Genomic DNA, 12,929 nt, shown 5'->3' on the forward strand with positions numbered 1-12,929 from the left:
GACATAGAAAGCAAACTGTTGTTAGCAGGCAGGAAAGGGAGGATTAACAGATACACATTAATAAATATAAAATAAATGACAAGGACCTACTATATAGCACAGGGTACTATTTTCAATTACTTGTAATGAGTTGTACTAAAAACAATCTGAAAAACATTTATAAACATATGCATAAGCTTATAACTGAATCTCTGCTGTACATCTGAAGCTAACATGGTAAATTGACTACACTTCAATAAAAAATAATTTTATATAATAAGTAAAAATAAAAGCAACGCCATAAAAAAAAGTAAAAGAACACGGTAATCCCCTTAGCTGTAGGTGGTGGAGAACTCTGCAAGCACCAAGTCCACTCGAACACTCCAGCACTGGCGGTCACTCATTCTAACCATCAGAGAATCACTTGGCTTCTACGAGGTTACTTTTCTCTTCAGTGAAAGGCTACAGTTGCATCTAATGATGTATTGAGCCTCATCATTCACAAACCCAAGAATTAATGAGGATTTCCCATAGGCATGGCTCTGGATAGATGAAAAGATAGGGTCCCAGATATATTCATGTGTAGAAGTTTATGCCATAAAGACATTAATTCTTCCTGCTTTGATAGACAGATTCATTGCAATTCTGATTAGAATTCCTCCTAGATATTTCATGGAATGTAACAAGTTAATTTATGGTCAGGAACAGCCAAGAAACTTCTTTAGAACCACCACTGGGAAGGGGTGGATAGGTCATGCATTTCAACTGGTCTTTCTGATGTGATGAAAACGTTCTGGAATAATAATGGTTGCACAAATGTGAATATGCTAAAAGCTGCTGAATTGTAACATTTAAGTGGGTGGACTTCATGGTGTGTGAACAATATCACAATAAAGCTGTTATATGAAAAAATCCTTCTTGCCAATTATTTTTCCCTCTATACTACTAGTCTGTCCCACAATTTAAGAAAAACAAAGAAAAACAAAACAAAACAAAACAAAACAAAACAAACCAGATTTTGCCAGGAGCTCTTTAGTAGTGCAGTGTCACTGGGTCTCCAACGCCTCGGGTTGTGCTGTTCCTGTTAACACACAATAGCTGGGCTGGACTAGTTAGGGACTATAAGTATCTTTTTAAGATCAACGGTCTCACGTTTCACCCTGGGAGAGTGAAGGATGGAGGATGAGACAGCCTCATGCCTTCAGCTCATTTTTAACTGAACAAAGCCCTGCTTTCACCACTGTAATTCCTCTCAGTATAAAAACACGTTACATCAACAAGCACCGCCATCATAACACCTGAAAGAGTTCAAGGTACTTACCTGGGGCAGAAATACTGATCAAGGAGACAGAAGCTCCCTCAGCACTGCTGCTCCATTTTCCCGACTCCACCAGGAGAAGCTGGGCATTACAGCCGCGGGCTCTCAGCCCAGGGAGCAGCGCCCACGCCGCTAATCTTGACCTCAGGGATCGGGAAAGGGAGAGGAAGGCAGCCCCGGGGTCGCGGGGCAGGGAGAGCGGGGTGGGGGACGCGGGCTGCAGCCCCGCTCGGAGGCCAGCCCCAGCCCCAGCCCAAGCCGCCCGCCCCGTCCGGGTGTGCAGACCCCGCCCGCCCGGGACACAGCCCGCCCAGTGGTGGGGACGGGTCGGCGGCCAAGGAGAGGAAGCCCGGGAGGAGAGGACTCGAGGGAGGGAGAGGGGAAGGGGACGCCAGCCGCGGACTGAGGGGAGCCCGGCTGGGTCAAGAGGCGGCAGGGGCACACCTGGCCCTGGGCAGCTGTGGCCGGTGCGCCAGGGCAGGTGGCGCGGGCAGAGGGGCCTGGCCGGAGCAATCCAGCTGAACACACGCTGACTGGCGCCCTGGGGGGCTGTGACACGCCGACCGCCCTCCCGCAGCCGCCTCACCCCTTTCCCGATATCCCCTCACCTTGCACTTCCACAGCCAGAGGCCCCGGCCCCAGGCAGGAGCCAAAGGCCTACAGGGCGACAGAGCTGAGAAGCCATTGGGGCCGATCCCCGGCTCGGAGCTGGAGCTTCCAAACCGCGGTCCAGCTGGCAGCGACTGCGCATGCGCAGGAGGGCCATCGATCTGCTCTGGGTCCTGAGAGAGAAGGGGAACCGAGGGAGGGAGAAGAGGGGAGGAGGAGGGGAGGAGGGGAAAAGTGGAGGGAGACACATGGACAGGAGGAGCAGAGAGAAGGCAGTTATCTGGAATTGGGAGGGGAGTAGCAGAGATGGGGAGAAAGCGTTTTACCTCTTGGGGCATCCCGAAGGAGGCAGCAGTCCTGCCTATACACCCTTCTCTAACCCGTCATTGCCCACAGCTCATATTTTACGTCCCTGGCCCAGCCCTCCAGCTAAGGTCTCTGCAGAAACCCTACGGGTATCACACCCGTTGCCCCCACAAGGAGCTAGGTTTACTGTTGCTCCGGGAACCAAGCACCCGCAGGTGTTGTTTCTCAGAACTACCTTGGGAAGAGTACATATTCCCCTTTTACACGCTGGGAAACAGGCAGGCACGATCTCTGCCTTAGCTCCACTGTCCCAAGTGTTGGGCTGGCAGGGAGCGGGAGGTAAAATGTCAGAGCCCCAGAAGGAGCAGACTGCCTGAGTGTTGGTGTATAGTCCCCATCCCTCCTGGGTAAACCACACCCCAACCTCTGGGAATAATCAAGGGCTCACCTTAGGCCCCTGTGTGTGGGAGAGCTGCCCTCAGTCCCAGTACCCAGCTTGCTAGGTAGGTAGAAGTGTTATTGAGTCCAAATTCATTCTCCTCAGTGCAGGACAGGCCAGTAAGTTGGGAGACCAAGTGTTGGGGCATGGAATAGCAAGTTTCTGTAGACCTAGATGGCAAACTAATGTCCTAGAAAACCATCTCCCCAAGTCAGAATTCAGGCTGCTTTCCTATGTGCTTGGTTTTTGCAAACTTCTTGGTGTAGGAATTCCTTCTTGTTAGAATCCTTTGTTCTTGCAGCTATCTCCCTGGGTCAGATCCCTGTAAACCTCCAACAAAACAAACGTTATTTTCTATTCTGCAACTTGTTATCTTTATATGATTGGAAAAGTGTTAAATACCCTTAAAGGTCAGAGCCTTCCGAATAGGCTCTCCTGTATATTTTAGGCTCTAGGCAACATTGTTTTACAAGCAAGATGAAGCCTAGGAGACAGAGCACAGGGTTAAAGTCAAAGGAACAGATCTAATATGGAGTCAGATTTCTTCTTTTCTATTACTGTGGCAGAAGCCACTTGAGGATTTAAGTCCCTTTAAGTTAAAAATAAGTAAAACTTTAAAGGAATTTACATACATTGGTGGGAACGTGCATAGCATATCTGGAAAAGCACACAAAGGATTGTAAACATTGGCATCTCCAGGGAGGCGTGTAGGAACAGAGGATGAGGGAAAAGTTCTTTCACTTGAGTATTTTTTGCTCTGTTTGAATTTTTTTATCCATATGCATATATTTCTTTTTCAGTTAAAATAAATGTGTAATGGAGCAAAGGAGTAACTAGCTCAGCAAATACAGCAGCCATAGACTCACTGAGTCATCACTTTTGATTTAAGCCAGGAAGCATTGTTTGTCTCTCTCCTATGTGTCCAGTGTTGTCTTAAAACTTCTTTTATATATTTTTTTATAAAATAATAACATGCTATCCCTCACCCCTGCCCAGGGCTGGTGGAAAACCAACTGAGTCTTTATTGAGTTGTTTTCCAAGGAGTAGAGATGAGTTATAAACAGAACACAACTTCAGGGCAAAACAGGCGGAGTGGTTTTCCAGCAGGCCAATAGCGATGACCGGTTTTCAATAGAGGTGCACAGAGGCTGAGAGAGAAAGCCTCCAGGACCCTACAGAAAGCTGCCCAAAGTGCCTTCCCCATGGCACTACTGAAATAGGAAAGAAGAAATCTGACTCCATATTAGATCTGTTCCTTTGACTTTAACCCTGTGCCCTGTGTCCTAGGCTTAGTCTTGTTGTTTCTGCACCTTTTGTGAAACAATGTAGCCTAGATCCTGAAATATACAGGAGACCCTATTCTCAAGGCTCTGACTTTGAAGGATATTAACACTTTTCCATTCGTATAAAGATAACAAGATACAGAATAGAAAATAACATTTGCTTGTTGGAGGTTTACACGGATCTGACCCAGGTGAAGAGCTGCAAGAACAAAGGATTCTAACAACAAAGAATTCATACACCAAGTTTGCAACAACCAAGCATTCCCGCTTCCCCTTTTTAATATAAGAGCCTGAATTCAGATTTGGGATGATGGTTCTCCAGGACATTGGTCTACCATCTTCTCCGCTGGCTTTACAAATTTAAGCCGCTCTTTCTTGCCCCAAATCCTTGTCTCCTGATGTGTTGGCCTGTAATACACGAGTAGAACAAGTCTGGACTCGGAAACACAAACATACATTGAAAGTACGCATTTGGTATATTAAATGACATGCTTCCACTCGTATTCCTGAGGTTTTCTTCTCTTGACCACTCCTACTATATTTTTGAAAAACCTGTCATGTGGACACATTTCCATCTCTAGCCACTACCCTTCCAGGTAAGAACTGATGCCAAGAAGGTAATGAAAGTTGCTAGAAGGTATTACCTCGCCAAAAAAGAGCAGAAGTGGGTTCTGGCTGATGTTCAGGAGCAGGCCGGGGCACCTGACAAGATGTCATAAGTACGGATAGACATCTGGGCACCAAAGGAGAAGCTTCTAAACTTCCATGAGGGACTTGTTGGATAGGAAGGAACAGTCCCAGACTATAGTTCTGATCCCACCACGAGCTTCCTGGGCAAGGCTGGGCAAGTTATTTAAATTCTCTAGACCCGTGCTGTCCAACACGGGAGCCACCAGCCACATGCAGGATTATGATGTTATTCTGTAGCCAGACAGAATTATAAATAAACACTTTATTGCAAAGGGTCAGCAGGTATAATATTTAAAAACATTATTGGTTATCTTGCCCTAACAAGTTATTTTTGTATGTCTAGCTTTCTGTGGTTTGTAATGCCTGCAACTAATGATTCCCTTACAGTGAGGTATTTTGAAATTATAAGTTACTGGACACAGTACACTCATATCACAGTTGAAAAAACTGATCCCAATAAGCAAGGTGATCTGACTTATTAGTTATGAGCAGGGGCTCTGGGGCCAGCCTGCATAAGTATTAATTCTCACTCTCCCTCCAGGGAGTTCTGTGTGAATCTTGGACAAATTATTGTTATTGTTGTTGTTGTTGTCGTTGTCGTTGTTATTATTTGTGCCTCTTTTTCCTTACCTTTTAAATAGCGAGGAATATGTTGACTCTATCCCCTACAGTGTTGGCAGGATTAAATGAGTAAACGTCTGTGCTGCCCACTTCCCTGGGTTTCAGCATTCTCCAGGCAATCAGTGCCAAACGCAGTGGCATTCTCCACTGTCTTCGTCAGTCTGGGATTCTGTAACAAATTACCGTGGGTCGGGTGGCTTAAACAACCAGCATATTCCTTACGGTTTGGAGGCTGAGGCTTTCAAGGTCAATGTATCTGGGAGAGGATTGCCAGCTCGAAGATGGCTGTCTTCCCACTGTCTTCATGGCCCAGAGAGGAGAGAGAAGCAAGCACTTTGGGGCCCTGTATAAGAACACTAATACCATTCATGAGGGCTCTACTCTCATGACCTCATTTTATCCTACTAATCACCTCGCAAAGGCCCCGCCTCCCTGTACCATCACCCTGGGAGATGAGGTATCGACAGATGGATTTTGAGGGGATGCATTCAATCCACACATCGGCTAACTCTCCCAAACATGCAGTCATCAAACCTGTAGCTAATTTCAAAATAATGTTTATATCTCTCTACCCATTTCTATTCCTACATCTACTAACACTGAAGCCCTGTTACATTTTATTTCTTATTTTCCTTGTAGAGGTTTAATTGATTCCTCTAACTCCAAGGCTTCGCTCGCTCCAGTCTGCTTGACAGCCCTGCCAGGTAGGTCTTCCTTAAATCACCTTCCCACTTCACCTGGTTGTTTTTTAGGTGTAAATGTCAGAATTCTCTCCACACCCGATCCTACACCTTTAATCCCTTACACTACCGCTCACTATGTTATTTTCCTATTACCACTGTAACAAATTCCCATAAGCTTAATAGCTTAAACTAGCACAGAATTTTCAGCTTATGGCTGTGTAGGTCAGAGATCCAACACAGTTCTCATTGGGCTAAATTCAAGGTACCAGCAGGGTTCCTTCCTTCTAGAGGGTCTAGAAGAGAATGTTTCCTTTTTTTTCCCCCCAGTTTACAGAGGTCACCCACCTTCCATAGCTTGTGCCCCTCAACTTCCTCCATTTTCATGGTCAGCAGCCTTTCTGAACATTGCTCCATCGCTACACCTCCCTCTGATTTTAAACTCAGCTGGGAAATATCCTCCATTTTAAGGACACCTGTGATTACATTGGGCCCACCTGGACAAGCCGGGCTACTCACCCTATTGTCTCATCTCAGGATCCCCTTGTCCCATCCCACTCAGTCAGTATGTATGTGGCTGTGACATTCACCTTGTGTAACATTTTCTCTCATGAGCAATTTATGGTTCAAGGCACTTATAAGTGCCTTTTTGTTTTTCTTCCTTATCCTTTCTACATTCAGTATGTCTGGTGAGATTATATGAATCCTTTTTATTTGTGCCCCTGCACTAATCTTTAATAATGTATCATGGGTTTAAAAGGCTAACTAATAGACAATTTAGGAGATAGAAATCCTCTAAGATTTTTATCCTAAAATATCTGTCAACCCTTTTGCCATGTACAGTAACATGTCACAGGTGGCTACCCTGTGGCCGGGGAGGGACATGATTCTGCCATCACACTCCTCTCATTCTCACCAATGTGCTGATCAACTAACCAAGGACCTATGCTCTCAACTTCACTCACTTCCTCCTCCTTTCCATTGACTATCCTGTTCCCACCGCTTCCTTCATTCACCACATCAGGATTTCATGACCACATTCTTCTTTAAATGAAATGGGTATCTTGCATCTAATGTCTGACAGCTGTTCTTATTCTATATGCACACACTGTCCTACTCATAATCCCGTCCATCTCTTTATTTTCCTAGAATCATCCAGAAGAATCAGTTCCATGATGATGATGACGATAGTGACAATGATGACAGGGGCCTCTCAAGGATTCTGATAAAGAGGGAATCGATAAAGGGAGGGAATCATTGCAAAATTGCCCCAGAAACAGGCTTAAAGGTAAATAACTCTTATAGTGTTTAAGGAAATTGACTAATATTTAACTATTTTTAAGACTTTATATCACTGAATTTAAAATTTTAACGGGAATTTTCATTCACCACTAACCAAGATTCAACTCTAGGACCAAAATCTAAGGATTTCTGTCTTCTAAAAAATTGCCCACTAGCCTTTTAAACACGTGATCCTTTTAAAAAGTTTAGTGCTGGGCTGACAATAAGCAGGATTCATATAATCTCACGAGACACAATGAATGTGGAAAGTCTAAGAAATAAAAACAAAAAGCCATTCATAACGTCTTGAACTTTACGTTGCTCATAGGAGAAAATGTTTGCCAATGTGAGTGTCACATCAACATGATGACTGAGTGGGATGGGGAAGCTGATCTTCCTCATCAGACATTTATGCTGATTTGTTAGATGCCAAAACAGTTTCCTCATTGAAATTGCTTCTAACAAATATGGAAGAATTTAGGTTCTACCAAAAGCAGGCTAAACATTTTCCCCTGCTTTCAGGTCTCTGGACTGAATGTCCCCACAAGAAGGACATGATTATGTTTCGTAGGGAAGTCTTCCTGAGAAGCAACAGGCTTTCCTAGGGCAGAACTGCAGGGCCCCCCATGGAGGGCTGGAGGAGGGCTAGAGGGGACACTGGAAAAACAGCAGGAGTGAGTTCAGATACTGCTGCTCAGGTCGCCAAAGTCAGCATTGCTATCTCTAAGGATATGACATTCTCCCAAATGTTCCATGAGTGAAGGAGCCTGTGAACACTAAGCAGGTTGTTAAGACACAGCAGCACATAACTTGCGTGACAACACAATTAGAGTATGATTTGATATTTGGAAAATAATTAGCCCATTGTTCTTTGAAACTGCAGCAGTAGCAATAGAAATAAAAAAGACTGAGCCGTCTTGGAGACAACAATCAATAAACAATTCTAAATCTGCAGAATTCCTTGACAATATTCAAGCAATGAGCTAGATGTGTGCTGCAGATACCTCTTACTGCAGGGCTCACTCCTGCAAAGCATAGAACTAGTTTCTCAGCACACAGAGGGAACCAAGTCAAGATTCCTAATCTTTTGAGATTTACTATATGGCTGGAAAGATCAGACAAGTACATATAGCCAAATGTGATTAAATGTAATCAAATATTATCAAATGTGATTTGAGCACAGACAAAAGTGAAATTCCTTTCACCTGGGATGTAGAGAGACTTCTTCAGAAAATGTGGCTTTGGAGACGGCCAAAGACATGGGTGGAATTTTGGCAGAACAGGATGTAAGGAATTTAAAAACTTATTCTAAAATTCATATAAAAATTCAAAGGATCCAAATATCCAAAACAACTTTGAACAAGAAAAACAAAGTTGGAAGACTTGCACTATCTGATTTTCAGACTTTATTTTATAAAGCTACAGTAATCAGAAATTATGGTGTTGGTGTAAAACAGGAAAATAGAATAATGGAACACAATAGAATGTTCAGAACTAAACCAACACTTACACAGACAATTGATTCTCAAAAAGGATGCTGTGGAGAAAGGGTCTTTTCAACATGTAGTGCTGGAACAATTAGATAGTGATACACAAAAAAAAATGAACTTTGATCCACACCTCACAAAATATACAAAATTTACCTCAAAATGGATCATAGATCTTAATAGGAAATCTAAAACTATAAAACAGCTAGGAGAACAAGCATAGGCTTAAGCTTTACGGCCTTGGGTTTGGCAAATATTTCTTTGCTATGACACCAAAAGTATCATCTATTTTAAAAAGAAACTGATAGAGTGAACTTTGTCAACATGAAGACTCTTCAAAGCTCTTCTAAACACTGCTAAGCAAATGAAAAGACAAGCCATAGACAGAAGCTATTTGCAGATCATAAATCTGATAAAGGTCTCTCTTTGTATCTGATCCAGAATAAAGAGGTCTCAAAATTCAATAATAATTCAAACACCTGAATGAATGAATGAGGCCAGAAAACACACTTCAGTAAAGATATCCAGATGGATAATAAGCATATGAAAAGATGCTGATTAAAGATGTCATTAGTCATTAGAGAAATACTTTTAAAAGCCACAGTAAGATACTAGTTCACATACATACTAGAAAGAATACGATTAGAAAGACTGACCTTACAAGGTGCTGGCAAGGAAGTAGAGCAACCAGAACTGATACACACCACGAGGAATTTACAATAGTACAACCATTTTAGAAAAGTCTTTAACAGATTCTTTTAAAAAGGTAAACACCTATGTATCATATAACCCAGACATTCCTCATCTGGTGCTTTAGAAAGGAAACTCATATGTCCATACAAAGACTTGTAACCAAATATTCACTGCTATTTTATTTATAACAGCTCAAGTTGTAAATAACCCATGCATCCATCAAGAAGTAAATGCAGAAAGAAATGATGGTCTATACAAACACTGCTCACATTAAACACTTCAGTAATAACTCAGCACTAAACAATACTCTACTATAAGACAAATAAGCTATTAATACAGCAACACAGATGATTCTCAAAATAATTACACTGAATGAAAGAAGTCAGACAACATAGAGTAGATAATGCATGAATCCATTCATATAAGGATCTTGAAAATGCAAACCAATATGTTGTGATAGAAAGCAGATCAATGGTTCCCAGGGGAAGAGACGGGGAGGGAGGGAGGGACAACAAAAAGCAGGAGAGAAGCTTTGTGGGTGATGGGTATGTTCACTGTCTTGAGTGTGGTCATGGTTTCTTGGGGATATTCTTATGTCAAAACGTATTAAGCTGTACACTTTAAACGTGTGAAAATTATTTTGCCAAGTATACCTCAAAGCTGTTTTAAGAAAAAAGGCACTTTAGTCCTGATCCACCTCAGCGCCTGATTGGAGTGACATGATCAGTCCCTCACACTGTCTGCCTAACGGGAAGGTAGAAAAGCTCTCACGGAAGATAACATGGATTTTTCATTTGCAATGTCTGCCATGTAATAAAGAATTTCTAGACATGCAACATGTCCAGACTATATGACAGATAACATGAGAATAAGGAGCATTAGACAAAGGATGCAAACCCCCAGGTGATGTAGGCATCAGAGCTACCAATAAAGGCTATAAAATACTTTTAATATATTCAAGAAAATAAGGAAATGATGGGAGAATAGATAACAGGGTAGAGACTTTCACCAGAGAAATATACTGGAATGTATTTTTAAGAAAAATCAAACAGATACTCTAGAACTGAAGCTTTCAGCTCTGGAAACAGGTAAACAGAGCTAATCAGGATCTCTTTTAAGTAAAACTTTCAGTAATTCCGGGTAAAATATAACAACAATATAATACAGAGCTAACTATGGAGAGAGAAGTTCCCTGATGACAAAACAAAGAGGACACTTAAAGCCCAGAGTGGTCATCTTGTGAGCTGATGCCACCGCACCCTGGAGGGAAGGGGTTTTCATCTGCACATAAATAGGGATACAATGTCCATTTAGGAAAAAGGGTCCATACCAGATGTAGAAGACTCTTCCTCTATATCTATATAGTCAGAGACAGGGATGTAAAGTGGCAGCAGAGGTCACAGTGACACAGGGCCCTGGGCCAAGGAGTGTGAGCACCTCTGCAAGCTGGGAAAGGTAGGAAGACGAATCCCTCCCAAGAGCCTCGGTGTGGAACTTAGCCTTGGCCACTCGTTGGTTTAAGCAACTGACATTGACCTTGCACTTCTGCACCCTAGAACAGTGGGAAGATGAATGTGTATTGCTTTAAGCCACTGAGTCTGTGGTCCTTTGTTACAACAGCAATAGGAAAGGAACTCAGGAACCAATATGAACTTGAACCACAGGCTGCCTGCTGTGCTGGCTGGAAGTCCTTTGTCTCTGATCCTGGGGGAGTGTCCTGTCCTCTGGCAGCATCCACAAACTACCTCATGCTAACTTGGCAGTTTGCAGAGGGTTAAATCTTAACCCTGCACAGTTCTTGATATTTAGTTAATAAAAATGATGGTGTCATCATGGGTATTTTTCCATCTTTTAAATACCCTTCAGTCTTCTAATAAAGCTACTTCTAATTAAGAGACTGTGTAAATAGTTTTCAATCTTCATAATAAATAACTGGTTTTATCTGGTTACTTAAATTATGAATAATAATGTTCACATTTGTAAAAGTTATTAAAATCAACATTGTTTAATGAAAATATCATTTCTTTTTGCATGAACATGTATTAACTACAAGAAATGTTCCATGCTTTGTTCTACGATTTACTGTTAGAGCCTTAAAGAATAATATTTTCCTCAAAAGATATTACGACAAAGGGATTTCTTTTGGTGGAACAGTTCCGGCATCAAATCTGGTGCATGTCTCAGGCCACTGGCAACACAGAGATGATAGAAATTAGGAGGCATTATAAACACAGAATCATTTTTAAAGGAATTAAAAAAACTGGATGTGTGTAAACAAAGAATCAGAGGATATTCTGGTGAAACAAATGTATTTTTCAGCTTAAGCAAGACACGGAGTGAATAAATCTGAAATGATAAAAACACCCAGAGATTAGCAGCGAGTCATGCATGCAGTGTGAATGATCAAAACCAAGTTGTTTCCAAACCAGTGTGCAGGCTTGACGCCTTCATGAATCAAATCTGTGTGGCAACAGGCCATCTCGAATACATGTTGATGAGGTATTTATAAGCCCTTCACCATCCCAAATCAAAGCCCATGCACGAGCCACAAGACCATCACCTACACATTTGGAAAACACACAACATGGTGAATAGCACTTTTCTTGTTCAGTAGCCAGTGGCCGCGAACTGTGAGCAGACAGAGATACAGGGACACAGAGGCACCTCCCCTCACTCAGCTGATAAACTTCCGTGCATTCCTGGGGACAGGATTGTCATAAAATGCACCATGGATTGATCCTCCTCCTAGGAAAGGAACCGTAGGGCTGTCATTAGGTTTGAGCAGGGGTGGGTGGAGGATCTCGGAAGAGTTGTTTCAGAACAACCAATAGAATTCTTGGCCACCGTGACCACGAAAGACAAGTCCCCTGCCATCCCGGTAGGCACTTGGGCTCCTGACAAAAGCTGGGATCAGTAAAGGGTTGAGTAGAAGGCACAGGCCTGAGGGATGCCCCAGCAATAGGCAGGAGGTAGGGCCTGGTTTATACTGCTCTAGGTGTATCCCAGCCTCATCTGAATACGAAATCAGAAATTTGCAAAACAGCAGAGTTGGGGTGGATCATCCACTCCAGACTCCTCACCTTACAGTTAAAAGGGTGGCAACCCTGACAGGCAAAGCAACGTGCTAAAGGCAGAGCGTGGAAGTGGCAGCGCCAGATGAAACGCAGCGTGAAACCCCCGTTCAAGGCCGCTGACTCTGACGACGGGGCCAAGGTTTCCAACGAGGAGAATAAGACAGTGTAAATACTTTGTTCCCCCTAAAACCCCAAATGTTTTTTAAAGGCACAAAAACTCACCTTAACTAGCTCTCTTCTGAGGGGGCTCTCTTCTGCTTCTTCGTCTTTCTGTCTCCATTTCCCTCTCTCAGACACAAACACATTCAGTTTTGTGAAAGGGGGCTTCCTGCCATACAAAGACAGACTTCGCATCTTCAGAAAGATACCTGACAAAGCACGTTTCTCAATTCAAGTCTTTGTGTGAGTTCTGGGCAACTGGCTTATTTTCTAGAACAATCGGTAGTTACAAAATCAGGAAATCATTTTC

General features: G+C 42.9%; 1 protein-coding gene across 1 annotated transcript in view; it reads right to left on the minus strand.

Moving 5' to 3' along the window:
* The window catches only part of LOC140699645 (trafficking protein particle complex subunit 9-like), a 193,253-nt gene extending 180,346 nt beyond the window's left edge, over positions 1-12,907 (minus strand). Inside the window, exons 1-3 of the mRNA XM_072972262.1 lie at positions 12,683-12,907; positions 5,255-5,414; positions 1,906-2,079 (exon numbers count right to left, since the gene is read on the minus strand). Coding sequence (XP_072828363.1) covers positions 1,906-2,063 — 158 coding nt within the window. The 5' untranslated portion in view covers positions 2,064-2,079; positions 5,255-5,414; positions 12,683-12,907. The remainder of the gene's footprint in view (positions 1-1,905; positions 2,080-5,254; positions 5,415-12,682) is intronic.
* Between the last annotated feature and the right edge of the window lie 22 nt (positions 12,908-12,929).

Source organism: Vicugna pacos, chromosome 11, assembly GCF_048564905.1.
Source record: "Vicugna pacos chromosome 11, VicPac4, whole genome shotgun sequence".
Classification (NCBI taxonomy): domain Eukaryota; kingdom Metazoa; phylum Chordata; class Mammalia; order Artiodactyla; family Camelidae; genus Vicugna; species Vicugna pacos.